This window comes from Cnephaeus nilssonii (assembly GCF_951640355.1).
Source record: "Cnephaeus nilssonii genome assembly, chromosome: 14".
In the NCBI taxonomy this organism is placed as follows: domain Eukaryota; kingdom Metazoa; phylum Chordata; class Mammalia; order Chiroptera; family Vespertilionidae; genus Cnephaeus; species Cnephaeus nilssonii.
Window position 1 is genome coordinate 18561966 of NC_137085.1, and position 15684 is coordinate 18577649.

The 15684-nt window shown below is 39.4% G+C and overlaps 1 protein-coding gene across 1 annotated transcript in view; it reads left to right on the forward strand.

Moving 5' to 3' along the window:
• SVEP1 (sushi, von Willebrand factor type A, EGF and pentraxin domain containing 1) overlaps positions 1–15684 on the forward strand; it is a 152712-nt gene that overhangs the window by 50053 nt on the left and 86975 nt on the right. Inside the window, exons 4-9 of the mRNA XM_079789802.1 lie at positions 412–570; positions 1462–1641; positions 8453–8632; positions 9953–10150; positions 13763–13881; positions 14563–14692. Coding sequence (XP_079645928.1) covers positions 412–570; positions 1462–1641; positions 8453–8632; positions 9953–10150; positions 13763–13881; positions 14563–14692 — 966 coding nt within the window. The remainder of the gene's footprint in view (positions 1–411; positions 571–1461; positions 1642–8452; positions 8633–9952; positions 10151–13762; positions 13882–14562; positions 14693–15684) is intronic.

Genomic DNA, 15684 nt, shown 5'->3' on the forward strand with positions numbered 1-15684 from the left:
TGCAGTGGGGAAGATGAAGCTACGCAGGTTGGGGGGCGCAGAGATGGAATATGGAGCATACCTATTATGATGATATTTTTATATATCCAGTGTCATTCATTTATTTTAGTCCCTTTAGATGCATTGCTATTTGGAGTTTTCCCACAAAAAAGCTCAGACATATCATGCTGTGCTGTGTTGTAATTGTAACTAATTGTGGGACAGAAGAGGCCACTTCATAACCTGCAAATAACAAACTCCATCATTCTTTAAAAAACAAAACAAAAAAAGTGGCAGCTGTCCTTTCTTGAATTATATGATTTTTACTATGAAAAGCTGTTGTTCGGTTTTTCCTCTCTAATTAGTCTCAAAAATGTTGCTAATTATCAATTGATATACCACATAAAACGGACTTCTCTGGCCTGCCCACAGCTTGCCCGCCAGGGACATTTAAACCAGAAGGTGTGCCAGGGGGCATCAGCACTTGCCTTCCGTGTCCTGATGAAAATCACACCTCTCCACCCGGAAGTACGTCCCCTGAGGACTGCGTCTGCAAGGAGGGCTACCGGGCATCCGGCCAGACCTGCGAAGGTAAGCCTGCCCCCATTGGCAAACAGGAAATAGAAAAGTGGGTCTCTTGGAGGGATAAGATGCTGGTATTTTCATCCATTTCATTTAAAAATGATCTTTAGTATTTCTTTCTCTAATCATATCTGGGTGGGGGGAGTCCTTGCTCTTATTAAGTAGCATTTCTTATCACTGAATACACCCATTTCTTGCTCCAGAGAAAGGAGATCTGAGCCAGGAGTAATATAACTATGAAACCAGAAAGATTTACCCACTTAGAAAAGTTCTAAAATGAATCTAAATGGAAAAAGCCAAAACTTTTTAACAACAAATTCGAGTAACAAAAGAACAAATTTGGGCCCCGGTGATAGTTAAATCCATTTAAAGAAAGTGTTTTTATAAGTAAAGTGTCTTAGTGTTATTCATATCAAAAATTAAAAACATTTAATTAGCCTATAACATATACAAGAAGCTGTGACTCTTGGGATTTGAAGCAGACACCCCTTTGCTGGCCTTATCTGGTTTTTATTTCCTGCCACCTTAATTAAGAAAGAAGATAGCTAATGGCATAGGAAGGCTGAGAACTAGAAAATTTTGTATCTACATATATATCAAAATAAAAAATGTTTCAAGCATACCAAATAATATTTAATTTGTTTTTAAATTTTAAGTGGGAGTAAATACCTAATGGAAGTGAGATATATGGGTTCTTCCAGGTACAGTACGCACTTAGAAATTCAAATGCAAGTGGGAATTCTGTGGGTAAATTAGCTGTATCTATAAACTGTCCTCTTAAACCAAAGAAGTGTGTGTGGTCTGATGTCACCCTAGATTTGTCCCCCAAAATGGGGGGTAGTGGATGCTTCATAGGTAAAGACTAACTTTGCTTTTTCATTTTACTTTTATAAACGTTAGTTGTGCACTGCCCTGCCCTGAAGCCTCCAGAAAACGGTTACTTTATCCAAAACACTTGCCACAACCACTTCAATGCTGCCTGTGGGGTCCGTTGTCACCCTGGATTTGACCTCGTGGGAAGCAACATCCTCTTGTGTCAACCCAATGGTTTGTGGTCTGGTTCAGAGAGCTCCTGCAAAGGTATGCAGATTGCCAATTCACATTGTTTATTGATTGTCTTGCTTGAGTTTCTTGACTTAAACTCTAATGGACCAGTAAGTTCTTTGTTTCTTTTAATTTCATAGACCACAGACCACAGAAAGGAAAAAAAAAAATTATAGGAAGTTTGAAGTTAGAACTGCTAAGTTCAATTGACCACATCATTATGAATCATGCCTTTTATAATTCTTCTGTGAGCGAGCAAAGGAAGGGCCTGCCTGGGAAGGAAATAGACAGGTTACCCCAAACCTCAGATTTTAAGCAGCCAAGACTGGGTGCCAGGGGAAGTTTGGGGATGATCAGAGAGGGGATTTTGATGCCTGCTGTGATTGCAGGACTTAGGAAACCACAGCAATAGCCTGCAGTAGAAGCAATGAGCTAATTTATCCATCTTTAACCTGCACTTGGAATAGCAGTATGCTAGAGAAAGTGGGAGTTTGCTAAAGTGAAACCTCAAAGAGCATAGTCAGGCCCATAGAAAAGGGGACAGTAACTCAGGTAGAACCTAAGGATCCCACATTAAATACAGGGAAACAACAAACAGAATGGTACCTAAGTTCACTTCCAATCTTGCCATATCTGTGATCAACTTCCCTACTTACAACTGTTGCACAGGCAACGTCCTAAGGTTTCACCAGTAGGGTTGGAAGAGAAAGCTATCAAAGAAAAGGTAAGAGGGGAGCAAGGTGCAGGACTTGAGAATCCCTGCCCATGAAGCTGCTGAAGACAGTATTTAGCCCCTGTCTAGGGTTGCCAGATGAAATACAGGACCTCCAGTTAAATCGGAATTTTAGATAAACAACAAATAATTTTTTAGTATAAATCTAATACCAAATTTGGGACCTACTTATACTAAAAATTATTTGTTGATTTTTGTGAAATACACATTTAACTAGATATCCTAATTTGTTTGTGGTGTTTTGTTGCTGTTTTCTGAATCTGGCAACCAATCCCCATCCCCTTGGCATCCTTTGGCAATACACTTTGCTGAGGATTTGACTGCGCCCAGACCCCCCATCGCTCAGCTCACTGGATTAGAGTAAGGAGTTCTGTCTTCTGGTCTTCTCTTGGCTCCAGCCCCCAAAAGGGAAGCCCACCACCGCAAGGTCATATGTGAACCCCAGGAGACCTCCTCTGTTTATTTTTATCAGCTACTGATATGAACCCAACTATAAATGTGGATTTGCCTAAATCAGGTCCCAGTCCAGATTCTCATTTACATCTACGAAAAAAACAAGGAAAAAATGAAGAGAATCAGAAAATTGAGCAAAGGAGATCTGAAAGAAAGGGGGAAAACATGGAATCTCTGAGATTCAAAGGCAATTACATTACTAAAATAAGACCAGAATTCCAAGAAATGGAAATAATCTGAGCGCAAAAATATTTCTTAGGAAGCAAACAAACAAAAAGATTGCTGACACAATGAATGGACATAGTTAAGAGTCAAATTAATAAGTTAGAAAATCAACTCATGAAATTCTGAAAATAGGGCAAAATTTCAAAGATTAAAATAAATATATAAAAGTCTAAAGAGACATGAGAATAGTCACAGGAAATAGACTCTTCTTGTGTTAAGAATCCAGAAAGAGAATGGAGTGGAGAAGAAACCCTCACAGAAGATTACATAATATATCCCTAATCAGAAATCTTGAAAATATACACAATTAAAAATCTTTGATCTTCAGTTTAAAATCACTTACTATGTACCAGAAAAAAATCGTAAAAACAGATCCATGTCTGGAAATAATCTTAGTGAAATTTCTGAATGCCCTGGAAAAAATAGAAACTTTTGCCCCTTACTAGCCATTCCAAATATTAGAAGACCAAGAAAAACAGTAGACTCTAGATCTCTAAACTCAGACAAGCTGCTTTTTATGGGGGAAGACATTTTCAGTCACATGATTTCTAATGGTAAAAAGTCACATCCCATTACTGAAAAAGTTAATCATAGAAAATCTCTTAGTCAATAATATCATAACTATGTATGGTACCAGGTAGGGACTGGAAATATCAGGGGGAATACTTTGTAAAATATGTGATTGTCTAACCACTATGCTATACACTCAATACTAATATAAAATAATATTGAATGCGAACCGTAATTGGGGGGGAAAGAAAAAGACATTTAAATTTAAAAGAAATATTCTTGTAAAGTCAACAGTTAAAATCTCTACCCCTTCTTCCAAAGACCTCATTGTAGAGGGTGGAAAACATTACATTTTAACTTTTCACTTACTGGCCTTCCAAAGAGAGTGAGAAAAGCAGATGGACAACCCCCTTAGGATAAGGACTGGCCCTTTCTCTTTATCCCCCACAATCCACATTCTACCCTAGCATCCAGAAGACATGGCCACTCCCTCTCAGGAAGCCACCCGTTTGTTCCCACAGCTTTGATTGTTCAATCATCCAGCCTTTGCTCTTGGTTCCTATGTAGAAACCCTCCCTGTTGCTAACCTCCTCGGCTTAGAGGGCCCTGTCCTCCACCCGTTCTAGCCCTTGTGCTCTGTGTGTCAGGGTCAGGCAGGAAAGCACAGGAAACACACCATGCACGTTGGGGGATAAGAGACTGCTTTAGGAATCAGACCTCACACAATTTTGGAAGGATCTGGAAAATGGAAGCTCCAGAAGAGAAGTTGGAGTATCAGAGAAGTTAACTGCCAGTCCAGTATGAGAATCCAAGCCGTCCAGCTGCTGAAATGGAACCACAAGGGAGAAATGTGTTGGAGAGTCTAAGAGAAGTTTTGCCTCTGTGTAGCCACATCCTGATGCTCTACAGCCACGAACCTGGCCGGCCATGAACTTGGGGCCACCTTTGGTTAATAGGGTCAGCAGTCAGGATGTGGGATGGAGAGGAACCAAGACAAGCTGGGACCCATAGGACATGTCTGCATTTGTCTATCATTGAGTCTAGATACAATGGCCACTCTTCCTCCCACCTTGCAAATCTAGTGAAAGTTTTTTTGATCAACCCTTACCTGATCCACATAAGGGGATTCTGACAAGGTGTTTCTCAGCTGAGCCAACTTGTTACAATACAGACCACCACACTTACTTTTATTACTTAACTTGTCTATCACTTCAGCTAGACAGAGTTCATTGTGAGCACAGAATGTACCTTTTCCCCTTCAATTCTTGCTTATACCTCTTGTGAATGATTGAAAACTTGAACAAATACATATATTGATAAGTACATTGATAAACAGACACCTTGATGATCTGCTTGTGTCACTTCCTATTATGCATTTGCATTTTTTAAATGCAGGCTTGTTCTCTTTTATATTATTTGAGTTGATATCCTATTATTAAATAAAAAAAATGTCAATCAAAGAAGGCCATATGGTACAGGACCATGGATCTTCTTAAGATCCCTTCAATTTCACTCCCAAACACTACCTAACTTTCCAGTGTAAAAAGTTGTCCTGAATGGAGATATTTTCTATTCAGACTCTTCCTCTGGCTCATCATTAGTGGATTTAATTACTTGCTGTTCTATGAAACAGCATATTTCATTAATTCTCACACACTTCCCCCGCACATTTAAATATCTCTAAAACTGGGATGCATCTTATAGTGGCATTAAGTGTTTATAAATATTATCATTTCTTTATTAGTGGCTCAAAATTATGGTGTGCCTTACAATTTGGGCATCTGGAATTAAATGAAAAGTGGCCATTGTGTGGCCATTCACTTCTTTTCAGGCTGGGTAGAATGGAGAGAGTAATATTTTAAAGATCTAATTTAAATCTAATTATAAGGACAGAATAATTTTAGTGTATTTTTTCTTAAAAAGGTTTATAAAATTGAGGCTGAAATGAAAGACCAGTGTAAAATATAAAGCCTTTTACACATTTAATGTTACATCATTAATATTTTATAGTGTTAGATACTAATTGATTCTTATTCCTCTCATATACTCTTCATAAAGACTTACACTCTTTTTCAATTTTATCTGAATTATACATCTCATTACCAACTTGTAAGGATTCTTTTGTGGCTTCTCAATAACAACTAGCTATACCACAACATCACAGTACATCAAATTTTGTGGAGGTTTTTTTTTTTCTGAGAAAAAGGTTCAAATAACAATGAGAGTCCTACACTTCACATCAGAAATATTTTATTTTTAGTATGGATACTATCACAATTTGAGATTTACAGAAAGTGTGTGTCTGGGGAAAATCGAATTATCTTTTAAATGAGAGCCAGAGAGCAAGTTTTTATATTGTCTACTACATAGTAGATTATTCTCTAAAAGACTATATTGCTATTTTCTAAAAAGACTGTATTTAAGGATTGCTTTAACATGAATGTAAGTCAAGAAACATTTGTAGAGTTTTTCAGCTGTTGAAATAAGAAAATATAAATGGATACTAATAAATAAGCATGTTCCTATTAAAAATGATAATAAATGGCCATTCTTGATTGACAAGGAGTATAAAATGTTGATGACCAAATAGGAATTATTGAATCCTTTGTTTTCCCTGAGGAGCAATGAAAACTTATTAAAACCAACATTTGAGAAGCAATATAATTTGCATGTGTATGAAACACCAAATGTAATTTACTCTCAGTACTCTTGAGAGATGTTGTAAATCCATCTTGTCTCCGCTTGGAAAGTCAGAGTGATTTAAGCAGTATATTGACTCCAAAATCAGTTGTTTAATATGTTTTTTCAGATTTTATGTATCCTGATCATAGGAATTTATCTTATTTTTTTAGTTTTTATTGATTTCAGAGAGGAAGGGTGAAGGAGAGAGAGGGAAAGAAATGCCAGTGATGCCTCCTGAATGCTTCCTACTGGGGATTGAGCCCCACAACCTGGGCATGTGCCCTGACCAGGAATCAATCAACCCTCCTAGTTCATGGGTCAACGCTCAACCACTGAGCCACACCAGCTGGGCAGGAATTTATCTTATTCATCTTTTAATCCTTCCTGGCACCTGGCATTATGCTACACATGATGGACACACTCAGTGAAAGTCAGAATGTGGAAGGCTAAATAACCTTGATATACACATTTAATAAAGATTCTACTTATGTGATGGACACACACACTTAATAAAAATCCAGTGTGGAAGGCAAAAGATTTCTATTTTGTTGTCATTGGTAATTGACTTTTTTCAAACCATCCCAGGGACTGAAAAACTAGGCTTTATGGCTTCACCTAACATCTAATTCTTGAATTTTCTCTAAGGAGCAATCAATCCTAAACATATATTTAATGCACCCAGTATTTATGCTCTGCTGACTAATATCATTTGAATGGGTTACTTCAGAGTATATTTTATTTTAAAAATTACTTCGGTTGAATATACACCGAATATTTGCCCCAGCTTTCTTCCCTATTATTTTAAAATTAAGCTTTCATCATAAATAAATATGTGTTTGATATTTAAAAATTGGAAAATGCAGAAAAGTAAAAGAAAGAAAAAATACATCTTATCCAGAGTCCCAATAAAATTGAATCCAAATGATTTTGTTCAAAAATGTCTAGAGATTGCTGTGTCGCCTTCTGGCCTTTTGTGTTGCAGTAGTGCTATCTGAGAGCAAACTGAACTTTGTTCCTTTGTAGGAATTGTCTTTGTTTTTTGTATAATTCCTGATGCCATAGGATTATATCTGTAAACTATTAAAATGATTATATGCACCCACCCTTTGACATATTCAACAGGAATCCACTCTTTCCCTCCTCATATCTCTGTGTATGACAGGGAGTCACATGCCTATACTTACACTATAATACGCTGGAGTACTATCCCTCATATCTGTATTTTAAGACAAAAAAGGAGAAAGAGGGGGAAGGCAAAAAAGTACTCTCTCAATTAAAAAACTTGTCCAGAAATCCCACACAACTTCAGCTTTTATCTCATTGACTGTCATTCCTTATGATGGAGGGGGGGAATTGTCTTCTAGCTGTGAATGTTATTATGCTGAATAAACTAGGAAGAATGGTTCTGGGGAGGGCAAGTAGCATTCTTCGCCCGAGTAGCAAAAAACAAACAATTCAATGTTAATGCCTACATCAAGATCAGCATCATGAACTAGGATTTACAGTAAAGGTCTGGGAAAAGGGAGTGAAAATGCTAAAAGGACAAGAGTTGTCGTCAGAGAATAGAATACTGGAATTTTAAGATTGCAAGGGTTGGGCTGCTTTGCAGATCCTGGGATCATTAAAAGACCCAGGACATGCCCATGAGATCTGAGAATTGAGTTGCTCATCAACCTGGAATCTCTGTTCCCTTCCTTTTGTTGGAATACAGCCTGGAAAGTCACAGCCAAGGCCTTTGTCAAGCACCCCCTGTCTATAGGCATCATCATCCACTTAGGTTAGGGGTGGGGAATGTTGGGCCCTCGAAATCATTTAGTCTGGCCCTGCCAAGGCATTAGGGGTGAGTTAACTAAATGTCTGACCAAATACAGCAGGCTAATTTTTAAGTTGATAATTTGGTATGGTCTGCAAGTGATGTTATAAATATCCAAATGGCCCTTGGAAGAAAAAAGGTTCCCCACCCCTGATTTAGGACCAGACTCCTTAGAGACAGTTTAAGTTCCCCACCTATGGGTAGATGGCTGAACACAGTGAGATCGCTTGGGCAATGCATTTGGTAAAACACAGGCTATTAATTGTCTAGCACTCACTCAAAAAATAATGGTATGTTTTACTCTTTGCCATTTTAAGAAAAGGAGAAAAGGGCCTTTTCTTGCATGCAATGTGTCAGCGTTATTAAACTTATAATTATCATTTTTGTCCTTATTCAGTAACAAGTGATCTAATAGTTTTCATTTTATATAGTAAGAACGTGCCCTCGTCTCCGCCAACCCAGACATGGCCACCTGAGCTGTTCCACGGGGGAAATGTCCTACAAGACAACGTGTTTGGTTACCTGCAATGAAGGGTACAGACTAGAAGGAAGTGCCAAGCTGACCTGTCAAGGAAACGCCCAGTGGGATAGTTTAGAACCTCGCTGTGTGGGTAAGTTTCTGGAAGCTATGGCGCATTTCATGATTCATTTCTCTTGCTCTCTGATTCCCCTGTTTTCTGTGAAGACCTAGAACTAAAAATTGACTCATAATGACTATAAATACAAAATCATATATACAGATGCACAGAGATATAGGCATATAAATAAATGTTGTTTTATTCCCCTCCACTGGTGAAATTCTAATTTTCCAAGTCACTGAAGTTTACAGCTTTAAATCATTTTTTTTAAATGGGGCCAATTTTGATGTGTTTTTTTTAAAGGAAATGCTATATAATCCCATTACTTTGTTAAACACAATTTACTTTCACCTTGTTGATGAGAGGACTGAATTATGAACCAATGAATCTTAAGATGGACCATAAAATTCATTCTATATTCTGCCTTGTCCTTCACTAAGAGCTGTGACATCTCGCTATTGCAGTTGGGTCCCAAATGAATAAATTCAGTAGCTTTTTCAGTTTTCTGCTTCTTATACACTGTAGATACAAATAACAATGGTTATGATAATATGATGAGATGTTGATAACTACTATTTAGTGAAACCTTACTCTGTATCAGATACAGTAACCTAGGAGCATTAGCAGGCATGTAATGAAATAAACAACTTCCCAAATAAGGAGAAGAAGAACTACATGTTTGGAAAAAATTGAGATGTGCCAGGACCTCAGATGGGAAAGCGAGATGCTATAAATATGCCAGGTCGTCCAAAATTGATTTACAGCTTTGTTCTAGTATAATCTAGTACTCGATTCTTGGGTGATCATAAGGGAGGGTGTGGCCAGGAGGGACGTTGGACTTACTAGGGGATTCATTTACAGTTGACCCTCACTATGCAGGCTCAGAAAAACTGATATTATAATACCGAGAAGAGATTATCTCTCTGATACAGAAGAATAACATTTACTATTAAACAAAGATTCAGCCGAAACCGGTTTGGCTCAGTGGATAGAGCATTGGCCTGCGGACTCAAGGGTCCCAGGTTCGATTCTGGTCAAGGGCGTGTACCTTGGTTGCGGGCACATCCCCAGTAGGGGGTGTGCAAGAGGCATCTGATCAATGTTTCTCTCTCATCGATGTTTCTGACTCTCTATCCCTCTCTCTTCCTCTCTGTAAAAAAATCAATAAAATATGTTTTTAAAAAATACACAAAGATTCAGTGCAGTAACAATGCCATACCTACTGTTATAAGTACTGAAAGACATTGGCCTGACCAACATTGTCAGTACTTTTATTGGGTAAAGAGAATGTGTGGCATTTGCAATTTGTGAGAACGCAAAGAACATCTCTCGTTTTCTTATTCCTTACCATAGAGCGCCAGTGCTCCACATTTCAGACGCCCAAAGGTGTCATCATATCCCCCCCCAGCTGCGGCAGGCAGCCAGCCAAACCTGGGACAATTTGTCAGCTAAGTTGCCACGAAGGATTCATTTTAGCTGGAGTCAGAGAAGAATTGCAATGTACCACCTCTGGAAAATGGAGTGCCAGAGTTCAGACAGCTGTTTGTAAAGGTAGGTCTTCTATGTTGATCAGATTAAAAACCAAATTCCCATGTAAATACAAGTTGGTGGATTGTGGAACTGTCCTTTGCAACTTCTGCTGCAAACCCATGATAAATGGTGGATTTACAAAATCCAATTGCAACATGCCAGGCAATGACAGAAGACATATGAAAATAAGGATAATATAGGAACTGGAAGTCAGGTAAGTTTTACATCAGTAGATGCAGAAATTCTTTGAGGAATTTCTGACCCATATAAAGAAGGTGAGACTAAATGCATTTTGAGACCTGCATCCATTATTCACAGGAGAACATTGCCATCTTCCTTGCAGCAGGGAGAAACAGCTATGAAGGGGTGGGTGTTGAAAACAAGAGTTCTTAAAGGTAAAAATATGAATATCTCTAAGAGAAGGGCAAAAACATGAAACAGATGTTGTTGAAAACAATATTCGTGATTTGAACAACCAAGTTGAGTGTTCCTTCAGAATCAGAACTAATAAAGAACTTGACTATTCCAACTGATGAAACTGAATAGATGGAAATTAAGAGATACCAATGATTAATTGAGAAACCTAATATCCATTTAACAAAGAGTTCCAGAAAGAGAGAGAAAAGGGGGGTGGAAGAGAAGAATTTTCCTACCAGTAAAAGAAAGTTTCCCTGAGATACACAGAAAAGCTTGAACCTTTAGATAAAAAAATAGCCCCTAAGTATAAGGCAGGCATGTTTTCACTACTTCTGGTGAAGTTTCTGAGGTCCAAAGTTAATGACAAAATATTAAATAAATAAGTTTCCAGTGAGAAATTGAGCAAAAGAAAGAAGAATCTGACTCACTTCTCTTTTAGAACTCTAAATGCCAGAAGGAAATGTAGCAATGTCCAACGAATACGGAGAGAGAAATGGCTGTAAACTTTAAATTTCAAATCTGTCAAACTGTTATTCAAGTATGAATGAAAAGTCAAATATTTTTTCAAATTTTCAGAGGCAATATCCTCTCTATAAAATGGTAATATGCAAATTAACCATCACTCCTCTACATAAGCCACGCCCACCAGCCAAGCCACGCCCACCAGCCAATCAGGGCGAGTATGCAAATTAACCCCAATCCAAGATGGCTACAGCCACAGAGAGCAAGGTTTCCCAGGTAACAGAGGAAGCCAAGCTTTCCATAGCTGTTGCAGGCCTAAGCCTCCACTCAAGCTACAAAGTTTCAATTATAGAAGGTAAACAAATTCAAACAAATGGCGGCAGAATGGAGCTTGAGAGAGCAGGCCAGGGTTGTTGGCGGCAACAGGGGAAACAAAGCTTTCCGCACACCCTGGCCGGGCTCACCCGCTTAAGGCTACAAAGTTTCAATTGTAGAAGGTGAATTAACTGCCACTGAAATGGCTGCCGGAGCCCCAGGCTTGGCTCCGCCCCAGGCTACAAAGTTTCAATTGTAGAAGGAAAATAAATTCCAGATACCAGGGCCTCCCTTTGGGTTGCCAGGGGGCGTGGCCGGCCTGCAAACCACCACAGGCCCCTCACTCAGGCCGCCCCACACCCCAAGGGAACCCCCACCCTTATCTGTGTCACCCTTCAGGGCAAACCAGCTGGCCCCCACCCGTGCACCAGGCCTCTATCCTATCTAATAAAAGAGTAATATACAGATTGGTCATCACTGCAACACACAATATAGCTGCCCCCATGTGGTCAAAGATCCTGCCCCCATGTGGACACAAGATGGCCACCACAAGATGGCCAGCAGGAGAGGGCAGTTGGGAGGCACCCGGCCTGCAAGGGAGGGCAGTTGCGAGGGACCAGGCTTGCAAGGGAGGGCAGTTGGAGGTGATCAACCCTGCAGGAGAGGGCAGTTAGGGGTGACCAGGCTGGCAGAGGAGGGAAGTTGGGGGCAAACAGGCTGGCAGGGGAGCAGTTAAGCATCAACCAGGCTGGCAGCAGAGTGGTTAGGGGGTGATCTGCTTGCCTGCCTGCCTTCCTGATTGCCCCTAACCGCTTCTGCCTGCCAGCCTTGGCAGGCAGAAGCGGTTAGGGGCAATCAGGAAGGCAGGCAGGCAAGCAGTTGGGAGCCAGCAGTCCTGGATTGTGAGAGGGATGTCCAACTGCCCGTTTAGGCCCGATCCCACCAGGATCAGGCCTAAACAGGCAATCGGACATCCCTCCAGGAGTCCCAGATTGGAGGGGGTACAGGCTGGGCTGAGGGACAACCCCCTGCCGTGCACGAATTTCATGCACCGGGCTTCTAGTGCTAATATATATTTGTGAGGGGAAATAGTCAGATAATTATTGGAGAAAATATAAATTGAATAAAATTGCAAAGAAACAAGAAGATTAATTAAATCAGTTTGGATATATGTACCCCACTGCAAGTTACAAAAGACCTAATTTAATGCAACTTCAAATGAGGGTATTTATTATATACTAGAGGCCCGGCACACAAAATTTATGCTCTGGTACGGTCCCTAGGCCTGGCCTGCGATCAGGGCCATCTTCCCCGGCTGCCCACAGCTGTCCCCGTCCCCCCCCCCCCCGCCACTACCCACCCCCCGGTTCCCTGTTCACTATCGGGTGATCAGTGCCTGACAGCGGGGGGAAGGGACCGAGAGGTTGGCTGTTTCCGCCTGCTCGCCGGTCCCACCCCTACCACGGGTAGCCATCAGGCGATCAGAGCCTGCCAGCTGGGGAAAGAGACCAAGAGGTGGTCAGTGCGCCTCATAGTGACTGGTCCAGCAGTTGTTCTGGTCCTTCTGCCGTTAGGGTCAATTTGCATATTACCCTTTTATTACATAGGATATAATAAGAACTTAGCTCTACAGTAACTAATGTGGATATGTATAATGTTACCACTTCTAATTCAGTATTTGTACTGAAAGTTTCACACTGCAGGAAAATTTCATTGACTGTAATTTGTTGTTTGTTTTGACAGTATCTTTTTGCACTACTAATTCATCCTACTTGACAGCCCTTGTTTTAAAGTGTAGTTCCTTCCTGCCAGTCAACATTCATTTTTCTGTTTATTTCTTTATTTCATTCAAAAAATATTTATCAAGGTCCTATTCTATGCCAGATATATATAGCACTATGGGACAAAAGATACCCTGGCATTCAAAGGCCTTAAATTCTTTTGGGGGAGACAATTCCACTTCAAACTGTCATGATGAGTTTTATGGTTAGGAAGGACAGAGAGTTGTGGTAACTTGAGTGAGCACCTAAAATGGACCAGGGGAGTCAGAGGAGCTTGTGTCCAAGCTGAGAATTAAAGGACAAGTAATAGTTACCTAGGTAAAGGGTGAAGGGGGTATTGATTCAGGTAAATAAAAGATCACAAGCAAAGGTTCCAGAAAGACCATGGAGCTTTCATGGGATTGAGAGTATTCATCGTGGAGAGTGAATTCCAGTAGGGGATTTATAAAGGCAAGGCTGAGGTCAGCCGGTAGTAGCTCTTGGAGGTCCTAGGAAGCTATGCTGAGATCAATTATCCTGAAGGCAGTTGTGCATTTCAAATCAATCAGGAATCGATATGGAAATGACGAGACACAAAGTATTAATATATTCTTATCTAATCCTTAAGTGATATAGACTTACTTAACATATTAAATGATTTGTGTATTTTCTGAGTCAGATGTGGAGGCTCCTCAAATCAACTGTCCTCCGGATATAGAGGCTAAGACGCAGGAACAGCAAGACTCTGCTAATATCACCTGGCAAATCCCAACAGCTAAAGACAACTCTGGGGAAAAGGTAAGGTTTATGCAAACATGTGCATACTTTTCAAATGAATTCTAAATACACTATAAATATGTGTGATATTGAAGATTTACTAATACTCTAATGATAGCATTCTCTCTATATACATATACACATTGATACTATCAAATATTGGCAGTGAGAATGCAAATTAGTACTATGCTTTGGGAAATAAATTTTGTAGTAGCTACATTAAATGTTAGTAACTTTGAGGTTAATAATCCCATCCATGGAAATTTATTATAAGGACATAATAAAAATATTTTTAAATTCTTTATGCAAAACTGTTCATCCCAGTGCTGTTTACAGTAGTAAAATTCAGGACCAATTTAAGTGTCTGTCAATGGATTTTTCTTAAATTATCATATATTTATTCTACAGAATATTATGGCTACAATTAAATCATCTTAAGTTCTAAAGACTAGGCAACAGCATAAAAGGTGTTTTAAGATATGTTTAAAAAACAAGAAACATTTCATATTATGCCAGTGCTACACACTATGCAAATAGAATAGTCTGGAAAGAAATACACCAAAAGACTGTGCCTGTCTTTTTTTCCTTTTCCCTATATGTGAAATATTGTGTCATTTTAAACTTTACAAATAGTATATAAGTAACAAAGAATAAATGTACTGTTGATACTAACTTTAAATTTCAAAATATTATCTCCAAAAGCTGTCAATCCATGTTCATCCAGCTTTTACCCCACCTTACCTTTTCCCAATTGGAGAGGTTGCTATCACGTACACAGCAATTGACCTATCCAGCAACCAAGCCAGCTGCACTTTCCATATCAAGGTCATTGGTAAGTCTTCAAATTACTTGGGTCAGTTTGTGAAAATAATCCAGTTCCTCTAGGACTTTGCTTCTTTGGCTTCAACAACTCCCTTTCTATTGATTCTTCCTACTGGCATTAAAACCTGCTCAAGCCGCCCTTTTGAAACATACATACTCTTTAACTATCACTGTTTCCCTTTGATTTCCTCCCATCCAAGCCTTTTCAAAAGTTCCCAATGGTTGTCATCTCTTTTGACTTAACTGCCATTTATTCTCAAAGTCACTCAAGTCTGGCTTCATTCTCCTTCACTCATATAAGCTACTCTCATCAAGGTCACCAATGATCTCTAAAGTCATTCCTACCACGTACTTTTTAGTCCTTATTTTACATAATCTTTCAGTAGATTTTACATTATGAACCATACTCTCCTTATTAAAACTGTCTCCTTCCCAGCTTCTCTGACACCAGTATTTTCTGTTTTTCCCCAGTTTTTCTCATTTACCCTTCTTTATTGCTTTCCTGGGCTTCTCTTCCTCAGAACAACTCCCAAATGTTTAATATCCCCAGGATTCCAGCCTTGGTTCTCTTGTCTTTCTCTTCATAGTTTTCCTGGTGACTTTGTTAACTGACAACTCCTAGATTTCCATCTCCAGATCAGATCTTTTTTTCTGAAATTCAAATCACTATATAAAACTGCCTACTGTGAATATCTCATATGAATGTACCACAGGCAATTAAAATTCACCCAAACATAATATATTTCTCAACTCAGAAAATGGTACAACCAACAACCTGGCCACCAAGCAGACATCTGGAAGTCATCTTTGACTCTTCTTCCTCCAGCACCAGCACCCAATAAGTTTTCATCTACTGGTTTCATCTACTTAATGTCTTTGAAATCTCTCCCAGTCTCTCATATTCTCCCAACCACTACTATAGATCAGTCCTTCTTTTTTTTTTTTTTTTTTTGGCCTGGTTTACTATTTCATTACCCAATTGGTCATTGTGCTTTCAGTCAA